Below are 21,437 nucleotides of genomic sequence, written 5' to 3' on the forward strand. Positions count from 1 at the left end.
ATGGATAACAGAAAGGCTTCTCAGTTGGGGGATAGTGGGACCTTGTCAACATGGAGATTAAAGTCTCCAAGAATGATGGTTGGTAAGTCGGAGTTTAAGTTACCTATAAATTCAATGATAGGGGAGGGGTTATTGTCTAGCAGACTGGGAGGGGAGTATACCAGGCAGATTTGTAATTGAGCAGATTGAAGAGACCTATTTCAACTGCGGGGAATTGACGTTAATGGATTGAGGGATTAGTCCTTAGTTCTTTGGCAGCTAATAACAGACCTCCACCTCTTTTTTTGTGTCTGAGTAGGGAGATGGTGTCCGTAAAGATGAGTGGGGGAGTTGGTTTATGAGAACTTTGGTCCATGGCTGGGAGTCTAAGAGGAGATCGTTAAGGATGGGTGTATTTTTGACTAGAGATTGGGAGTTGAACAGGATGAGGGAGAGAACGGTGAGGCCAAGAAATTGGGTGAGAGGAGAAATCATGATTGGAACCAGATTTTTTGCAGAGGAGGAAGGTGTGTTAAATTGGGGTTTTTTATGGAAGTGATGGTGGTATTTAATGGTGGGAATAGGGCTGGATAGCATTGCTGAAAGTTGGGGGGTAGGGGAGGAAGTCAGGACGGGACAAGTATAATAACCATGGGGGGGATGGTATTTAATGCGGTGGTCTGGTGACTGGGAACCGGAGCAAGGGGGAGAGAGAGTGAGAGAGGGGGTAAGGGTTGTATCTTAGCTGTGGAATAGGTTGGGAAAGGTGGGAAGGGTCTGTTTCAAGGACGGAAGGTCCGGTGGAGAGTTTAGGAGATGAAGAGGAAGCACACAAAGGAAGCTACACAAAGGGGCACACTAAGGGGCGCATTAAGGGGCAGGCCCCTTTGGTTGCACTCCAGTGCGTGATGCCCGGCGCACAGCACCATCAGTGAGTGCGCCGATTTAAAGGGCCTTCGGGTCGTCTCCGGCGGGTGACGTCACCGCTGCACCTGGCCTCGGGGTGGCCAGGGATGCTTGCAGGGGCGCGGTCTCAGTCGGGCCATGTGGTCCGGGCGGCGGTGTGGCTCGATCGTCGGCGGGGCGGCTTCGGTGTGGGTTTCTTACCCCGAGCGAGGTCCAGCAGCAGAAGAAGCAGAAGGAAGGTGCCAGCGGTGAGCGCCCTGATTTAAAGGGCCTTCGGGTCGTCACCGGCGGATAACGTCAGCGCTGCGCCTGGCCTCGGGTTGGCCAGGGATGTTTGCGGGGGCGCGGTCTCAGTCGGGCCACGTGGTCCGGGCGGCGGTGCAGTTCGATCGTCAGCGGGGCGGCTTCGGTGGGGGTCTCTTATCCCGAGCGAGGTCCAGCAAAAGAAGAAGCAGCCTTTAGGCTGAAGACATGAAGCACACCAATTCCAGCCTTCTTTCTTAAAGACTGCAGCTTTATTTCTAACAAAAAATAGTCTAACAGAATGTAAACTGCTTACCTCCAGCAGTAGAAATCAAACAGTATTCATAATTAAGGAAAGCAATTTTACAGGAGCTGCCTTCTCAATGGGAACCCAGGCCTCCCTGTTCTCCCAGCTTCCTGGCTGTCTAAGGTTTTTTATGGTCTAGCACTGTTTAAAGAGGGTTTTCAGGGACACTCCTTCACATACTCCTGCCACCCTCAGCTCGGATTGTCAAGTCAAGGATCTTTACTCCCCCTGAATATCTTCCAGGGATGTTACTTCTCTTTCCAGTATGCCATCCCAGCCTGAACTTGGGCTGACCCTTCCCCCACATTGATGGATTGTAGACACAGGAAGCAAGTCCTCCTGTGCTACAGGTCCTTTCAATATTACAGGTTTTCTATAACATTCCATGGATACTTTGCCAATTAAACCCGGGGGTAAGGATGACAGGATCACTAATCAGTATGCTTGCTAGGGTTAGCCATAAATATACCACAATTGCAAAAACTGGCCACTGTGCCTTCCCATAGCTTAACATATATCAGGTTACTTAAGCTCCCATCTTTGTCTGTTATTAAACATAACAGCCCATCTAACCAATACTATTTTTCATGGATGATCTGAGTTCCAATCCTCCTCCTCAAGGCACATTCTTTCTGGAATCCTTTCTGTGAGGTCTCCTTTGCTCCCTTGTATTCTTTAGTATGTTGCTGCTTCCTTTGAAAAACTCTGTTCTAACTCAGGACTTTCAGAGTATGTTTGCTCTAATCCTTCTTTATTATACACTTTAACATACTGTGGCTCCACATTACCACAAAACGTTTTCTCTTTTTAATCTGCTTTATTACTAACATTTTCTCCATCTCTTTCTCAGTCATTATCATATCCTCTTCAAGCCTCTCTGCAAAGTCTTTGTTGTCATCCTGAAGCAATTCCTTTTCCTGGTTACCAGGGCTAGTCTAACAGGGAAGAGGGAACCAAATATTTGTTCTGGATTTTAATCTACTGGCTCTGTTAGGCCAAATCCAACTTTGGTTGTGTCTGCTTCCGCTTAGGTGTTGTGCCTCTTCAGGGTTGGTCTGCCCCGCCGCCGCCCACTGTGGGTTTCCTTGAACCGGAACCACACTCTCTGTAGATTCATTCACCATACTCTTTTCCTGCAATCAGCCATGTCTATTTTTGCAGTTTTGTTTTTATTTCTGCGGTTGGCTCCAGCAGTGCGGTTACTGGCCCTTTTGGCTCTCTCAGGTCTTTCTGTAGTTTTTTACTCAGGCCTCTCCTGGAACCAGCACATCTGATCTTGGCCACTTTCATTACACATCCAGCCTCTGTCCTGTAGTGACCTGTACATGTGCTATCATGATCTTCCCCTTTTATCTCTAAGTTTTATCCTTCTGGATGGTATACCATTGGTCAAGTGTCTCATAGGACTACTGCATTTCCTCTGTTTCCAAGTGCATTGAGCTTCCCTCTAGCCTGGTAGGCTGGCAAATATAGGAGAACAAATCCTGCTTCAAACTCCTTCAAGATACAAGCCCAAGACACCTGACTCCTTACAAGGTCCTCTAGCATTTGCCTCTGGGCTTCCAGAAGGGCTTGCTGCCACACTTGCATTTTAGGCTCAGCTGTGCTCTAGCAGAGACAACATAGGTTTGATTCTACAGGACCCTGCCCTCTTCATGCTTTTTCTTTCTTTACACCCAGAAGGAAAAAGAAAAACAAAATCCTGCTTGTCCAGCTCCGATTTTAAATCCCTCTTTACACAGGTGGAACTATCCACCTTAGCCTGTTGTACTTTAAACTTCAGACCAGAGGTGAGCAAATTTTTTCAGCTGCAGTCCCCCTTCCATTTGTGCAATTGGTTAGGGCCCCTCAAGATGGAATACTATATATATATTTATATCTATAATCTATAACTATATATATATATCTATATATATATATATATATATATATATATATATATAGATATATATATATAGAGAGAGAGAGAGAGAGATTTCATAGACAGAAAACCTCAAGCCAAAAGAGAGCGAAACAGACACCCAGACAAACACAGACATAGTTACCCCACACCCAGACAGAAACAGAGATAAAGATACCCCAAACCTAGACACAGACACCCACAGAGAGACAAAAACCCAGCATCCAGACAGGTACATAGATACAGAAATACCACAATGAGACAGAAAACATACACACCACCCCCAGACAGAAGACATACCACAGACATAGAGAAAGGCAGTCACAACATAACCAGACTAATAAGGCAGATACACCCTACCCAGACACAGAGGGAGAACAGCCAGACAGACCACATCACACACACAGACAAAAGCCCACCAAATAGAAAGATCTATGCTCCACATTACACCCAGACACACAGGCCACATAGCACAATGGTACTTAGGTGCCAGCCAACATTTTTTAAGAGCTGGGAAAAATTCCATCCTACCTTGCTCAACTTTATATTTGCTTTATTACTGTTTCACCAATTCCAGTCCCAGTTCGCTCATCTTTATTTTCTCATGTTTTTGTTTTAAAAACTTTTTTTGCATTTATTCTCCCTTTCTTATCCTCTCTGGCCTCTTTACCCATTTCTCGTCCCTTCCTCACCACTTCTTTTCCCCCCAGTGATCTTTCTCCCTGGTTAAGGACCCGGCAGCAGCAGGCACTCCTCCTGTGCTGAGGAATGAGAGTGGCAGATCTTCCTGGGTAGTGGAACACTTCAATGGCTGTTCCTATGTATGTCCAATTCTGCCTTCAAAGTAAGCAACTTCCCATCTGAGCCCACCACACAAGAAGCAGCTTCTCTCCCTGGCCCATTGAAAGACGTATGGCTAAGCTGTGGAATACTTAAAATGGCATTGTGCCTCCTCATCAGTGAGACTCAACAGTATAGCCATATTTTTATTCCGTGTTTGGGCAGCCAGTGGGCCCCCCTTCAGGATTCTTCAAACCCCCTGATTTGCTCATGCCCTCTTTAAACTACTCCTGCAGCCTGGTCTGGGAAAATTTTATGGGTTTTTTCCTGGTTTGAGCACTGCTCTGTGCTGCTATATAGCTAAGAATGTCCTGTATCAGTGTCTGCTCTGTACAACCATTTTAAAGCAAACAGGTTTCCAAATACTGAAAAAAAATTCTCTCTTTCCTTTTTTAAGGCAGGGTTTCTGCCTGTACAGACACTCAAACCAATGCCTGTCTTTTTCCTTTTTGGCAGCATGGGTTTCTGCCTGTGCAGGCACTAAGAGCAGAAATTCCTCAACTGATACCATATGTGACAGAGCCGAACAGTCCTTTAGGCTGGAAATATGAAGTACACTGACTCCAACCTTCTTTCTTAAAGATTGCAGCTTTATTTCTAACAGATAACAGTCTAACAGAATGTAAACTGCTTACCTCCAGCAATACAAATCAAAAAGCATTCACAATTCAGGACAGCAATTTTACAGGAGCTGTCTTCTGGGAACCAGGTCCTCCCTGTTTCCCTCTGGCAAAACTGACATATTCCTGCTCTCCAGGGACCCTCCCTCAAAGATGCCTAGCTATCTAAGGTTTTTAAGGTGGACCAGACTAGATGCCTAGTCTAGCACTGTTTAAGGAGGGTTTCAGGGACACTGCTTCACAAGCATCCACAATTTTAGATGGCAGAAAAAAAAAGATATAAACATCATTATCCAAATTCCAATCTAAGGCAAAAAGTGGATCACCTGTAAATGTCTAGATGGAGTACTCCAGAGGCATGAATCAAAGTCACATTTTCAGTTGTGTGATTAACTGTTTATTATAATCATGGTTCCTTTAAATGTCTCCTGCTTTATGGAATAAATTGCTGGAATCACTTAGGAAAGAAGGTTGTATAAAAACTTTAGAAGCAGCTGAAGGCTTTTTTTGTTTTCTAAAGCATTTAATATGATTTATGGAATTTTAGCAGTATTTTAAGTCATTTTTTCCCCTGAAGATAACAGCTACAGCAATGATTTAGCAGTATTCTTTTTAGTAGGCAGAGCGTTTTATGCTCTTTTTCACAGTTATTTGCTCTGTTTTAATATTTCTTTTTGTATTTGAGTCTTATGCTTTTGTTTTATTCCAGTTTTATGTCCTTTATTTTATGAATGTTCCTATGTAAGCTGCTATGGATTTTAGATTTAGCGGGAAGCAAAAATTGTAAATAAATACCATACTTTGTTGCAGGTAAAATTATTTTCATGCATAATTATATGATTTCCAGGCTATTTTTTACAATAGATATGTCTCAAAATTTCTGGACTTCTGTTAACAAGAAAATGCTTTTCTTTCCACTTATCAAGAGAGAGTATGCATTCTGTCTCTAAATACTGACATAGAAATCTTCCTACCAATCTCTGGAAATAAAACAAATGCAAAGGTATCAGATCATCTTCATGCAGCACGCAGGAGAGGAAATTCAGACTTTAATGTTACCCCTTTCAAAGAAGTGCCCTTCCTCCATCAAAGAGAACCGCATTTGAAGCAATTCTGACTCAAACTCATCTTATCCTTGAACAGGATCTTATAAAGATACAGTTCACAGATTCTGACATGCCCAATTTGCTCTGTAAGGGATTAACTTACCTTTCAGGAATAGGTAACTGTTGTTTAGACTGAATGGCTCTGCTATATTCTGTAAAATAATCTGGTTCTATAATTGGTCGACAGCAAATCAAAGCACATATAGTCTGGAAAAAAAAAAGAAAACAAAATCTCAATTACAGAACCAATTTCAGGAAATGCTAGTAATTATGCAACAAAAGCAGTGAAAGTGCTTACCAAAACATGGCACATTTTAAGTCTATGAAGATGGGTATGTGGAGGAGCGAGTGGCTTCAAGTAGGGGTAAGGGATATGAGTGCAAGAGCAGAGGTCTGTAGGGAAGAAGAGGATATAGAAATAGCAGGTGGAAGATGAAGGCCCATCAGATGGGGGGAGAGGGGTAATATAAAGGAAGTGAAATCTGAGAGAGAAAGGAGGAGACTATAGAAGTGTGGGCAAGGATGGGCTCTCCTTGCTGCAGAGTTGCTTTGGGGGCATCGTGACAAAAGCCAATGCATCCCCATGCATCAATGGGGACCGGTACCAATGCTTCTTAGGCTTCTCTTGTTCGATCCAGTCTTTCCCAATACCAAGGTCAAAGATAAACTCTGCATTCTCAGCCTGGAGGAGATTGACAATGGTCTGTCTCTGGTGCCCTTATCTGCCAGCAGCATCTACAGTCCCGCCAATGTCAATGGAGTGGTGTCCATCAGTGCGGCTCCATGGTCCCTCAATGCCAATGCCACTGATGCTGATGGCTCGAACTTCCTCGACCCAAAGAGCTGATCCATCTTGTCAAGTTGAAGACAACATCCTTTTGGGGTCATCTGGGTGCATAAGTGGCAACCCTAGATGTCATGCAATGCCCCCAGGCAGAGGACACAAACCTCATGAGTATCAGCGATAGAAATGGTCCTTGGGCATCGTCAAAACCTGGACAGTGACCATAGCAGGGCGAAACAAAAGGGCCGCAAAGTTGAAAGCAAAGGCATTGATGGCCAGCAGACAATGAGGCATCACCACCATGGAGGGAAATCGACCACGAAAGGAAACTTACCCGAAATGCCGAAAACCCTGATTAGACATGCTACGGGAAGGCACCGAGAGGGACCCGATGACAGAATCAAAGGAAATAAACGTGAAAACGCAAAGAGCAAAAAGGTTTTCCACAAGGTTTAAACAGTCAAAGTGAACTCAATCACACTGTAAGGCTTACAGCTCCATGGAAAAGAAGAGACTGAAGAGGGACCTTCTGTGGACGCGTGGATTATAGGGCATGCTGGGTGTCTAGTGAAAAATTCTAGAAACTTTGACATAAGTTTTCCTCATCAGGGCTCTATCTGATTATTTCACAAATGTGTAAGGACTACCATCCTGTTTGGCCTCGGAGAATAAAGTCTATAGGGAAATGAGAACTGTAGTATTGCATAAGGAAATGAAAAAGAACATATCTGCTCTGGCCAAATAGTCATTCCTTTACAAAACAGATCATTCCCAACGGAAAGAAAGCACCAAAAAATTGTTTCTGTAAAAAAAAAAAGAAAAAAAAGAAAGATCAGTTAAGTTCCATAATGGTTCCCTTAAGGCCTCGCAATTATACTTTAAGCTGAGCCAGAGCATCAAACTTCTGTTTCATTATGCACAGTTACCCACATGTGGGCAGGATTAAAAAGGCTATACCAAGCATTAATATTTTTCAACTGAGGGTGTAGCTCCAGAAATTGCTTGTGATGAGTGGCAGTGGTTTTGTTTAAATCTGGAAGAATAAAGATCTTATGGCCTAGTAAGTCAGTGGGAATTGCAGCTTGGTTTTCTTTAAAATATATATTGCTTGCCGATAATGAGAAATTACTACTTACCTGATAATTTTCTTTTCTTTAGGACAGACAGATGAATCCAGAACCATTGGATTCTACCTCTACCAGTAGATGGAAACAAAGCAAACTGATGTCACAGTATATATACTTCTACAGTGACATCAGCCTGCCAGTATTCTCTTCAAAATCAACTGTGGACAGACTAGCAAAAAACTGGATTAAAAACAGACAACCAATTCTGAACTCAAACAACAAGAAACACTGAGCTCAGACAAGCATGTATTAACACTAGTCCAGGGACTGGATTAACACTACCAGTAATCCCCGGAAACTCTTAGCCATCAAGGAGGACCATAGCCAAATCAATCGGCAGCCAAGGGCGGGAAGCTGGATTCATCTGTCTGTCCTAAAGAAAAGGAATTATCAGGTAAGTAGTAATTTCTCATTTCTTAGCATCTAGACCGATGAATCCAGAACCAGTGGGATGTACCCAAGCTACTCCTGAATAGGGCGGAAGGCTGCCCATGGTTCAGTCAAAACTGCACATGCAAAGGCTGCGTCCTCCCTGGCTTGCACATCCAGATGATAATACCTGGAAAAGGTGTGTAAGGAGGACCACGTTGCAGCTTGGCAAATGTTGATGGAAGACAACAATCTAACCTCTGCCCATGACACTGTTGAGCCCTAGTGGAAGGAGCCCTAACCTGAGTAGCCAATGGCTATTCAGCCGCCACATATGTGGCCATGACCACTTTCTTAATCCAGTGGACTATTGTAGCCTGCGATGCCGGCTCACAATGTTTAATCTCAGCATGGAAAATAAACAGACAGTCCTTCTTTCTGAAAGGTTCAGAAACCTCTAAACAACACAATATATGCCTTTTGACATTCAAGGGCCGTAACAGGCAATATTCCTCCGCATCTCTTGCCCTGTCCAGAGATGGCAGGGAAATCGACTGATTCAGGTGAAACTCTGAAACCACTTTTAGCAAAAATGAAGGAACAGTATTGCAGCTTTAACGCCCCCCCGGAGTGACTTGAAGGAATGGTTTTCGGCAAGACAAAGCCTGCAGGTCGGATACTCTACGCGCCGAACAAATTGCCAAGAAAAAACATTTTCAAAGTCAGTAACCACAATGAGAGGTTACTCATCAGTCGAAAGGTGGGGTATGCAAGAAAATCCAGAACCAGATTAAGATTCCACAAGGGCACTGGAAACTGCAAGGGAGGACAAAGATGTTTCACTCCTCTCAAGAAATGGGCTGCATCTGGATGAGTGGAAAATGCCCACCATACACCTGACCTTGGAAACAGGCAAGAACTGCTACCTGAACCTTCAAGAAATAAAGGGCCAACCTTTACTCAATCATCCTGCAAAAATTCCAAAATGAGCAGGATCTTGACCAAATGAGGAACAACCCCTCAATCTTCTCACCAAGCCTTAAACGCTGAAACCCACAAGTAAGCTAAGGAAGTAGAAAATGTTCTCACTCGTGGCAATCAACGTAGTAGAATATCCATGGTTCAAGGATGCGAGCCCTCTCAAGGACCATACCGTAAGAAAAAATTGAGTCAGATCTTCGTGAAGAACAGGTCCCTGCCCGAACGGGGTGGGAGGCTGCCGTGGTCCGGTTAGCACTGCCCTCACAAAGGCTGTGTCTTCTTGGGTTTGGATGTCCAGGCAATAGAACATGGAGAAGGTGTGCAAGGAAGACCACGTTGCTGCTCAGCAGATGTTGACAGGAGACATGAGCTTAGCTTCTGCCCAGGATACTGCCTGGGCCTTAGTGGAATGAGCTTTAACCTGATGGGGTAAAGGCTTCGTTGCCTTGATCACATCCTTGATCCAGCGAGCTATGGTGGCTCGCGAAGCTGCTTCGCCTTCTTTCCTTCTACTATGTACAAACAATCCATCTTACGCACCAGTTCTGTACATTCTAGATACCGAACTAACAGCCTACTGACGTTTAAGTGGCATAGGAGGCATTAGTCTTCTAAGTCCTTGCATCTATCTAGGGATGGTAAGGAAATGGACTGGTTCAGGTGAAATGCCGAGACTACCTTTGGCAAGAAGGAAGGGACAGTGTGAAGCTGCAACGTTCCTGGAGTGAACCGGAGAAACGGCTCCCGACATGACAGTGCCTGTAATTCAGAGATGTTATAAGCCAAGTATATTGCCACCAAGAATACAGTCTTCAGCGTTAACAGGCATAGAGACAGAGCGTGCAGCAGCCAAAAGGAAGGCCCTGCTAAGAAGTCCAATACTAGATTAAGGTCCCATAGAGGAACCGGCCACTCTATAGGTGGTCAGAGGTGTTTAAATCCTTTTAGGAAACGTGCCAAATCCAGTTGTGTCAAGAAGCAGGCTCAGTTCACCTCGCCGCCACCTGGACCTTCAAGGAGTTCAGGGACAGTCATTTGTTCAGGACGTCCTGTAAGAATTCCAGAATCATGGGATCTTGATCGACTGAGGAGAGAGCCTGTGTTCTTTGCACCAGGCCTCAAATATTCTCCAGATTCGCACAGACGCCAAGGATGTTGAGAACATCCGCGCGCGTAGCAAGGTGACAATTACTGCCGCCGAAAATCCATGCTTTGTCAGGCAAGCCCTTTCAAGGGCCAGACCGTAAGATGAAACAGAGTTGGGTCCTCGTGAAGGACTGGACCGTGTTGGAGAAGGTCCTTGTGTGGAGAGAGGTATAGGTTCTCCACCAGAAGCCTCCACATGTCTGCATACCACGGGCATCTGGGCCAATCTGGGGCCACCAGAAGGACTAATCCTCTGTGGCGCTCGATCTTGAGAATGATCTTGCCAGCAGAGGCCATGGAGGGAAGGCGTACAAGTAAGTCCTCCTCTGGCCAGGTCTGGACCAGGGCGTCGATCCTTGGTAATGCTGATCTCTTCTGCAACTGAAGAATCGGAGAACCTTCACACTGTGGGATGTGGCCAGAAGGGCAATGAATGGGCAGCCCCAGCGATCTACCAGGAGCTGGAAGGCTCTGGTCGACAACGCCCATTCTCCTAGATCCAGACTCTCCCTGCTGAGAAAGTCTGCTCTGACGTTGTCTTTTCCTGTGATGTGGAAGTCCGAGATCCCTTGTAGATTTAACTCTACCTATTCCATAAGAGGGTCTATTTCCAGAGACACTTAGTGGCTTTTGGTTCCTCCCTGGCGGTTGATGTAGGCTACAATTGTTGCATTGTCCAGCATCACGTGGACCACCTGGCCCTGGAGTCTATTGCTGAATTGTAGGCATGCTAATCTGCCAGCTCGGGCTTCCAGGTGGTTTATGTTCCAGCGTGCCTCTTCCTTGGTCCATTGCCCCTGGGTTGTCAATTCCTGACAGTGAGCTCCCTACCTTCGGAGGCTCGCGTTCATCGTGAGGACTAGCCAGTTTGGTGGGGATAGGCTTACATCTTTGCTTAGGTGAACTTCCTGTAGCCACCACTGGAACTGAGAACACACGTCCATCGGTAGGTGGAGGCAAGTCGAGTAGTCTTGCAACCATGGGTTCCAACATAGCAGCAGGGAGCGTAGAAGTGGCCACGTGTGCCCTCACCCACGGCACTACCTCTAGGGTTGATGCCATCAGTCTGAAGACATGGCTATAGCTCCATACCCAGGGGCACACTGTGTTCATCAACCGGCACACTTGGCCCATGGGCTTCCTTAACCTCAAGGGGAAGGAAGACTCTGTCCTGCTTGGTGTCGAACTGGATTCCCAGGTACTCTAAGGACTGGGAGAGCTTGAGGCTGCTCTTGTCCATATTCACAAGCCAGCCAAGTTCCTGAAGCAGGGACGTGAACCTGCTGGTTCCCTGGAGGCTCTCTTCCAATGACTTCGCCAGAATCAGCCAGTCACCTAGGTGAGGGTGGCACCAGGATCCCTTCTTTCTTTAAAGCCGCCGCCACCACCATAATTTTGGAGAGTGTTCTGGGAACGGTTGCCAGGCCAAAGGGAAATGCCCAGAACTGGTAATTGCGGCCCAGTACTACAAAGTGTAGGACATGCTGGTGGTCTTGGTGGATTGGAATATGAAGGTGGGCCTCCGAGAGGCCCAGGGAGGTTAAGAACTCTCCTAGTTGTATGGCCATCATGACTGAGCGAAGAGTTTCCATGCAGAAGTGAATTATCCACAGATGAAAACTGACACTTTTGAGGTCCAGAAAGGGGCAAAAAGAACCCTCCTTCTTGGGTATGATGAAATAGATGGAATAATGCCCCATATTTTCCTGGGGTGTAAGTATTGAAGTTATAGCCCTCAAACTGAGAAGCCTTATCAACGTAGATTCCACTGCCAGTGTCTTGTGCTGGGAGTGGCAAGGAGACATCATGAACATGTCCCAAGGGATGCTGTGAAATTCCAGAGCGTATCCTTCCCATATGATGTCCAGTACCTATTACCCCGACATCATCTTGACTACCGCTGGTAGAAGAGGGATAGTCGGCCCCCTATCTCCTCGTCCCATGGATGGGTCGGCCAAACTTCATTGGGGAGTTCGGGTCGAACCTGAGCCCGAACCAGTTCCTCTTTTTGGTTAATATCTCCAAAAGGACTGAGATCTTCCCGAAGGTTGAGCTGTCTGAAATTGCGAGTTTCTATAGGGTTGAAAATGCTGGGAGCCCCTGGTTTGACTCCTCATAGGCAAGGGGTGCTGCGACCTCTTTTTCTTATTTTCCAGTAGCCACGGCACTGGAGATTCACCCCATTTGCTGGCCAACTTTTCCAATTCGCTCCCTAATAGGAGGGATCCCTTAAAGGGCATCTATGTGAGGTTTGCCTTAGAGATCACATCCGCTGATCGATTTCGCAGCCACAGCTGCCTTCTGGCCGTTACCATTGAGGCTACCCCCATCTGGCAGAGGTACGCACTAGGTCAGAGCTTGCATCCGCTAGGAATGCTGCAGCAGGCTCCATCGCCTCTCTGGAATGCGCCCCTGAGCTATCTGCCTCTCTCTCTCTCGAAGCAGACATGAGCGAGCTACCAGGGTACAACAGGAAGCGATATGCAGCGTCATTGCTGTCACGTCAAAGGCTTGCCTTAAGGATGGATTCCAGCCATCTATCGTGCATGTGCTTCAAGGCCGCTCTTCCTTCTACTGGGATAGTTGTTTGCTTCGAAACAGCGCAGACTAGGTCTTCCATTTTCAAGAAACGCAGGCATTCCTTGGCCTCTGGGTCCAGAGGGTACAGGGCCTCCAATGCCCAGCTTCCTTTAAAGCTGGCTTCCAGGGCGTCCCATTCCAGGTCAATTAAATCCTGGACTGCTTCCAGCATCGGGAAATAGCAACAGGCTTTCCGTAGAGACATCAGGATGGGGTTCTTCTTTGGCTCCAACATAGTGTCCGTGCCGGAACTCCCAGAGTCTTCAGGGTCTGGGAAACCAGTGTCGGCAATTCATCTCTGTGGAAAAACTGTAACATGATCCAGTATGGTTCCAAGCCTGGAGGGGTTTCCCCGTCCTCCAATAAGCCTGCATCCCCATCATCCGGGGTGTCTGGGCCCCTGTCAGCTATACCCTTGGTGAGGCAAGGCATGTCCCCAGGCATGCTAATAGGGCTGGGAGGACAAGGCCTTCCCAGTTGGGGATCAGTCCAGGCAGGGACTGCAGGTGACTGTGCCTGAACAAAAGCTTGAAGGCCCTGAAAGAATTACACCAAGAAGAAAGTCACTGGATCCAAGCCTAGGCCAGGAGGAATTGGTGTAGTGCCGCTGAACTACCCTCTCCCAAGGAGGAAACAGTCCTGGGATTGTTCAAATCTGGGTACTACCGGATAAGGTCATGGCTGACCCATCCTCAGACTGGGAGGGGCCGGGCTTGGTGAAGTTCTGAGAGTCCAGCCCTCCCTGGGCTTACTCACAGTGCTGACACAGGAAAGATTCAAAGACTGTGCAGCCCTAATATGGGAGGCAGCACAAAGCGAGAGTCGCTTGTGCTTCTTTGCTGCTGGAGCCATAGTTCAGTGCAGCTTGTGCGTTCAGCTGGCTAGCGCTTGAACTCGAGCACGCACAAATCCGCCCCGATGGGCGTAAGCATAAGCATCCGTTTGTGTGTGAATGTATGCGAATATTTACATGCGTAGATATGCACATGGTTACGTGCATAAGTGAGTGCGTACCTATGCGCGCAAAAGGGCTGGCCCACACCGCGTGTACCGGTGGTCTATGGGGGAAAATGGCACTGCACAAAACCGCATGCAAGATGGCGCCGTTGCGGCCTGCCATGTGGGGTGCCTCACCTAGCTTGAAGCGGGGTCTAGCCCAAGGGAACGTCGTCGGTACAGCGCGCTGAGCAAGAGACCAAAGGAAAGACTTACTGGAGACCTTCCACGTCTCTGAATCATAGTTCTTCTTTTACTTACCTTGGGGCTCAGCGCTTACCAGCTGAGTACAGAGAAGGCCTCCGGCTGTGGGGGAAGAGGGCATAGGCCATCACTGCCGTGCTGTGATGGCCTATGCCCTGCACTCACAGTCTTTCAGCCTCTTCAAGCAGCAAAGTCTCGCTGGGAACAGACTACCAGACCAAGGCACACCTCGGAGGGATCTTGGAAATCGCCTCAGGAATTCTCAACTGGGAGAGGGACCATTAGGTATAACCGCAGGAGAGTGGGGCTCAATCTTTCTCCAATTTAAAGGTAACATTTCCTCTTATAAAGAGTATTGTGTTCCCAATAGGGAAGGCATAATCCACATCTGCTAGGAGATGGAGAGAGACTGAATAGTTGAGGTCACTACTGCAGGGATATATCTAGGGTGACATCAGTTTTGAAACCTGCCTCCGTCTCCATCTGCTAGCAGGGGAGCACATAACCCATTGGCCCTGAGACCATCTGGCTACATGCTAGGAAATATTTCACATTATCTCAACATTTCACATCCCAGGACAACGATTTTCTACAACCACTCACCAACACGTAAACGCTTTGTAACCCTCCCCCTCTTACCTCATTTCAAACATGCTGAACATCCCAAAACTCAGCTATAATAGATACAGACCCCTTTCTCAATATGCTTCACGCCACCGTTCATACCTTAAATCCATTCCTACTACTATGGTCTCTCCACCACTTACCCAAGTTATCGGAATCACTGCACTGGCTCTTATTCTTTTCAACGCCCAATCACTAAACAAAAAATTTTCAATCCTTAATGACCTCTTATTAGATGAAACACCTGACATACTGGCAATAACTGAAACCTGGTTAAGAGACACTGATAATGTGCTCCTTAACCAGCTTCCGAACAATATCTATGATATCATCTCTATCCCTAGACCGAGAAAGAAGGGTGGAGGCATTTTACTAGCCACTAAGAAACAACTGAAACTCACCCTACAAGCTACATCCCCCCCTCCTAAACTTGAAATTGGTTTATTTAAAGCACCTAGTATTCAAATATGCCTCATCTATGCCCCTCCTGGTATACTCAACAACAACCCTTCTGCACTAATTGAATACATTGCAAAAAATATCTCGAGTGATTCCCCAGCCATTATCCTAGGTGATTTTAATCTGCATGTAGACAATATCCCGCTCACACCAAGCTGCTCCTCCTTCCTTGAAGCCATGAAATCCCTAGGATTCAAGCAAACTATAAACTCTCCTACCCACAAAGCTGGTCACTCGCTCGACCTCATATTTACCAACCAGCATATTACCACAGAATCCCTTACATGCTCACCTATTCCCTGGTCTGACCACTACATTATAAGAACCACCAACACACTAAATAGGCCCCCACCCATGCCTGTTGTATCCACAACTTTAAAAATCCGCAAATCATGCAACAAAGATGAACTCACGTCTGCACTGTCATATGCCCTTAACAACCTTAACTTTAGCAATGCTGATACGGCCCTTGCATCATGGATTGAGCATACACAATCAGTTGCTGACAAAATCTGCCCCTTTATTACTAAACAATTATCCTCTCAAAGAAATGCAAAAAAACCATGGTACAATACCATACTAAAAGAACGGAAACAAGCCCTCAGAAAAATTGAAAAAAACTGGCGCAAAGACCCCTCCCCTACTCTCCTGGCACGATACAAGACCTCCCTATACAACTACAATAATGAAATCAATCTTGCCAAAAAGAATTTCTATGCCTCTAAAATACACCAGTACCAATTCAACCCCAAAGCCCTATTTGATTACGTCACCTCACTCACCAACCTCACCCCGAATCTCATTCCTGATGAAGAGGCAAAAAACAAATGCGAACAATTGGCTCAATACTTCCAAGATAAAGTCAACAAAATCATGACACGCTTTGCGAGCACCTCCCACACTCCCCAAAATGGTTGCACTGTACAACCTAGCAAACTCTCTACCAAACTTACAAAGTTTGAACACACCTCTACTATGGAAATAGAATCCATACTCAAAAAAGCCAGACCTTCATCCCACCCCTCTGACACCATCCCGACGAAGCTTTTACTCACCATACCTGACATAATAGCCCCCTCCATCTCAAAGATCATCAACGCCTCAATTGATTCTGGCATAGTACCCTTCCCATTAAAGCAAGCCATCCTTAAGCCCACTCTAAAAAAACCTAAGCTTGACCCAGCGGATCTGACCAATTACCGTCCTATCTCTAATCTCCCATTCATTGCAAAAATTTTAGAAAAAACTATTAACTGCCAACTTAGTAACTACTTGGATGAACAAGAAATCCTTTCTCCGTCGCAATACGGTTTTCGTAAATTACATAGTACAGAAACCCTTCTTCTCTCTCTTTCTGATTACCTTATCAAAAGCTTAGATAAAGGACTATCCCATCTCCTAATTTTATTGGATATTTCTGCTGCTTTTGATACTGTAAACCATCAGATCCTCCTTGAGCGCCTCTCTGATATTGGTATAACGGAACATGCCCACAAATGGTTTAGTTCCTACCTCAGCGACAGACATTACAGAGTCAATGTTGGCAACCATAAATCCAAAGAAATCCTCATTGCGCAGGGAGTCCCCCAAGGCTCCTCACTATCATCCACCCTATTTAATGTCTACCTACTACCCCTCTGCCAACTCCTCTCAAACCTTAAGTTACCACACTTTTTGTACGCTGATGATGTACAAATTCTTATTCCCATTACTGACTCCATTCCAAAAACTTTAGAAATCTGGCAATCCACACTCACTTCAATTAACAACCTCTTAAACTCCATCCAGCTTGCCCTTAACTCCACAAAAACAGAACTCATGGTTATCTCACCTCCTACCCCCCTACATGCTACTCCCTTAATAAATACTATTCCACCACACACACAATTTTCTCAACAAGTCCGAGATCTAGGAGTACTATTAGATGATCAAATGTCCCTCAAAAAATTTATTAATTCCACCCTTAAGGAGTGTTTCTTTAAGATCCACACACTCAAAAAACTTAAACCACTACTTCACTTCTCTGACTTTCGTACTGTGTTACAATCTATGGTCTTTTCGAAAATTGACTATTGTAACGCGTTACTATTAGGTCTGCCTAAAAATTCCATAAACCCACTACAAATCCTACAAAATACGACAGCTCGCATTCTCACGAATACACCTACAAGGGAACACATTACTCCCATACTTAAGAAATTACTCTGGCTCCCTGTCCACTACCGTATACAATACAAGATATTATCACTCATTCACAAAGCCCTCCACAACCCAGAAATGAACTGGCCCTCCAACACCTTTCAATTCAATAATTCTAATAGGCCTATTAGAAATCCCTATATTGCTACTCTACAAACCCCATTACCTAAACTATTTAAATATGCATCCACCAAAGCTCGTGCCATTTCCATAGCTGGCCCTACACTATGGAATGCTATGCCCACTGACTTACGCCTTGAACTGTCCTCTAAGACATTCAAGCAAAAGCTCAAGACATGGCTTTTTACTAAAGCCTACACTTGATTTTTCCGTGTTCCCCCTTAACTCTACTGTTCCTAACATGTTTCTAACTTACACGATCTCTCTTAACTCCTTTTACTCCCTTTTCTTAGTCTGCCAATCTTTCCATCTTATCACTAATCTATTACTCTCAACTTTAGTTTAACTATGCCCTCCTCTTCTAGTCATTCTAGTACTATTGTTACTCTCTTATAAACATTGATCTCGCCCTCTGTACATATGTATATAACCCTTTCCTTCCTTACCCTTTCTCTTCCCTTCCCGTTCCATTTTGCTCCTCACCCCTCCCATACCCCCAGTTTTTCGCCTTGATACTAGATTAAGTTATGCAATCACATTTATTTTACTCTATATTACTATCTAATATTCCGTTAAGTTGTTCTTGATATTGTATTTTACTGTTTTAATTTATTGTGGAATTCAGCTATTATTATACTGTTATATGTACACACAACTGCGTATTTTTGTTCTATGTACACCGATGTGATATCTTTGATGAGCGGCGGTATATAAAAACCAATAAATAAATAAATAAATAAATAAATAAATAAATATCATGAAACCACAGCAAGGGTTATTTTTCCCTATATGCATCATCATTCTCTTGTCCACATTAAATTTAATCTGCCTTTGGAAGCTCAATCTTCCAGTCTAAAAATGTCCTCCTGCAATTTATTACAATCTGCTTGTGATTTAACTACTCTGAATAATTTTGTATCTGCAAATTTGATTGCCTCTCTTCGCATTCCTTTCCAGATCATTTATAAATATATTGAAAAGCACCAGTCTAAGTACAGATCCCCGAGGCACTCCACTGTTTACCCTTTTCCACTGAGAAAATTGACCATTTAATCCTACTCTGTTTCCTGTCTTTTAACCAGTTTGTAATCCATGAAAGGACACTGCCTCCTATCCCATGACTTTTTAGTTTTCTTAGAAACCTCTCATAAGGGACTTGGTCAAGTGCCTTCTGAAAATCTAGATTCACTAAATCTACCAGTTCACCTTTATCCATGTTTATTAACCCCTTCAAAAAAAAAAATGAAGCAGATTTTTGAGGTAAGACTTCCCTTGAGTAAATCAATGCTAACTTGTTCCATTAAACCATGCGTTTCTACATGCTCTATGATTTTGATCTTTAGAATTGTTTCCGCTATTTTTCCCGGCACTAAAATCAGGCTCATTGATCTATAGTTTCCCAGATCGCCCCTGGAGCCCTTTTTAAATACTTGGGTTACATTGGCCACCCTCCAGGCATCAGGTAGAATGGATGATTTTAATGATAGGTTACTAATTTTAACTAACAGATTTGAAATTTCATTTGTTAGTTTCTTCAGAACCCTGGGGTGCATACTATCTGGTCCAGGTGATTTGCTACTCTCTGGCTTGGCAATCTGGCCTACTACATATGTTCCAGGCTCACAGTGATTTAGTTCAGTTCATCTGACTCTTCACACTTGAAAATCATCTCCAGAACTGGTATCTCCCCAACATCCTCATTATTAAACACAGAAGCAAAAAATTAATTTAGTCTTTCTGCAATGGTCTTATCTTCTTCTAAGAGTCTCTTTAACCCCTCGGTCATCTAATGGTCCAACCAACTCCCTCACAGGTTTCTTGCTTCGGATATATTTTAAAAAGTTTTGGTTATGAGTTTTCGCCTCTATGGTCAACTTATTTTAAATTCTCTCATAGCCTGCCTGATCAATGTTTTACATTTAACTTTACATTGCTTATGCTTTTTCCTATTTTCTTCAGATGGATCCTTATTCCAATTTTGAAGGATTTTTTTGGGATAAAATAGCCTCTTTCACTTCACCTTTTAATCATACCGGTAATTGTTTTGCCCTCCTTCCACCTTTCTTAATGCATGGAATACATCTGGGCTGCACTTCTAAGATTGTATTTTTAAACAATGTCCACGCCTGTTGTAGACTGTTAACCTTTGCAGCTGCACCTTTCAGATTTTTTCTATTTTCCTCATTTTATCAAAGTTTCCCTTTTGAAAATTTAGTATCAGAGCAGTAGATTTGCATATTGTCCCTTCCAGTCATTAGTTCAAATTTGATCATGTTATGATCACTATTGCCAAGTGGCCCCACCACCTTATTCTCGCACCAAATCCAGCATTCCACTAAGAAATGAAATCTAAATTAGCTCCCTCTCTTGTTGGTTCCTGAATCAACTGCTCAATGATGCAGTCATTTATTCCATCCAGGAACTTTATGTCTCTAGCATGTCCTGATGTTACATTTACGCAGTCAATGTTGGTGTAATTAAAAATGCCCATTATTACTGCACTGTCAATTTGGTTATCTTCCCTGATTTCTCATAGCATTTTATCATCTGTCTGACAGTTTTGGCAGGTGGATGGTAGTAATCTCCTATCACTATACTGTTACCCAACACACATGGGATTTGTACCCATGTGTGTCGGACTCTATACCCTCTCCGACAAAGTGCTACAGACCTCAAACTGAAGAGTCTTGACAATGTACATTCCACTGCCTGCCTCTTCTGCAGGGAGCAGCAGGGAGACACCATGAACATGTCCTGAGGAATTCTGCAAAACTCCAGCGATATCCATCCAGCAGGACCCACTGGTCTGATGTGATTTCGACTCACCTCTGATAAAAGAGAGAGATGCGACCCCCTATCTCCCGTTCCTGGGAGTGGGTCAGCACATCTTCATTGGGAGGCTCGGGGGTTCCACTACCCGATCTTGTGCCCAGTCTGGGCTTTCAGGGATGAAAAAACCGAGACCTAGCATGACCTCGCATGCTAAAGGAGCACGACATCTGCTTCTTGCTCTTCGGCAATAAAGGAACAGGCCTCACTTATTGGCCATCTTCTCCAACTCGCTCCCAAACAGAAGACAGCTTTTAAAGGGTAACTTCGTAAGGTTAGACTTGAGGTCGCATCGGCCGACCAATTTCTCATCCATAACTGATGTCTGGCCGCTATTACCAAAGCCACCTCTCTGATGAAGAGCGGACCAAATCACAACCCGCATCTATCAAAAATGCGGCTGCTGGCTCCATCAAGGCCCTGGAATTCACACCAGAATCATCGACCTCCTGTGAGAGAAGTAAACAAAAGCAAGCCACCAGGGAACAATAAAAAGCTATCTGCAAAGTCATTGCCACTGTTTCAAATGCTTGCTTAAGGATGGCCTCAATTCTCCTATCGTGAGCATTCTGCACCCTCTATGGGAATAGTTATCTGCTTTTTGATAGCACACACAAGCGCATACACTTTTGGAAAACGTAACTGTTCTCTCACAGCTGGATCCAGTTGTACAGGTCTTCCAAGACTCGTCCCCCTTTGAAATTAGCTTCCAGAGCGCCCCACTCAAGATCAATCAATTCTTGAATGGCCTCCATAATAGAGAAAAACATGAGGCGAAACCAAAATGGGATCTTTCTTTTGCATACATATGGAGTCAGGCCCAGGGACACCCAGCATCTTTAATGTCTGGGAAATCAGAGCCGGTAACTCATTTCTATGGAAGAACCGCAACGAAGTTCTATATGGCTCCAATCCCGGAGGAATTTCCCCAGCCTCCAGGGAGTAAGGATTGGCTTCATCATCGTGCCATCAGAGTCCCTACTGGGAAGACCGGCCATCAATCTAGGCGCACTCTGATGCTTACTTGCAGTACCAGCGGGCAGGACTTCACCACTGGCACCTCTGACCTGGTAAGATTAGTCTTGAGCCGAGGACTGCGCCTGAAGAAGACTGTAATC

The 21,437-nt window shown here is 44.9% G+C and overlaps 1 protein-coding gene across 1 annotated transcript in view; it reads right to left on the reverse strand.

Moving 5' to 3' along the window:
• Positions 1 to 21,437, reverse strand: part of NBN (nibrin) — a 298,561-nt gene that overhangs the window by 238,888 nt on the left and 38,236 nt on the right. Inside the window, exon 5 of the mRNA XM_029591629.1 lies at positions 6,005 to 6,108. Within this exon, the coding sequence (XP_029447489.1) occupies positions 6,005 to 6,108 (104 nt within the window). The remainder of the gene's footprint in view (positions 1 to 6,004; positions 6,109 to 21,437) is intronic.

This window comes from Rhinatrema bivittatum, chromosome 2, assembly GCF_901001135.1.
Source record: "Rhinatrema bivittatum chromosome 2, aRhiBiv1.1, whole genome shotgun sequence".
Classification (NCBI taxonomy): domain Eukaryota; kingdom Metazoa; phylum Chordata; class Amphibia; order Gymnophiona; family Rhinatrematidae; genus Rhinatrema; species Rhinatrema bivittatum.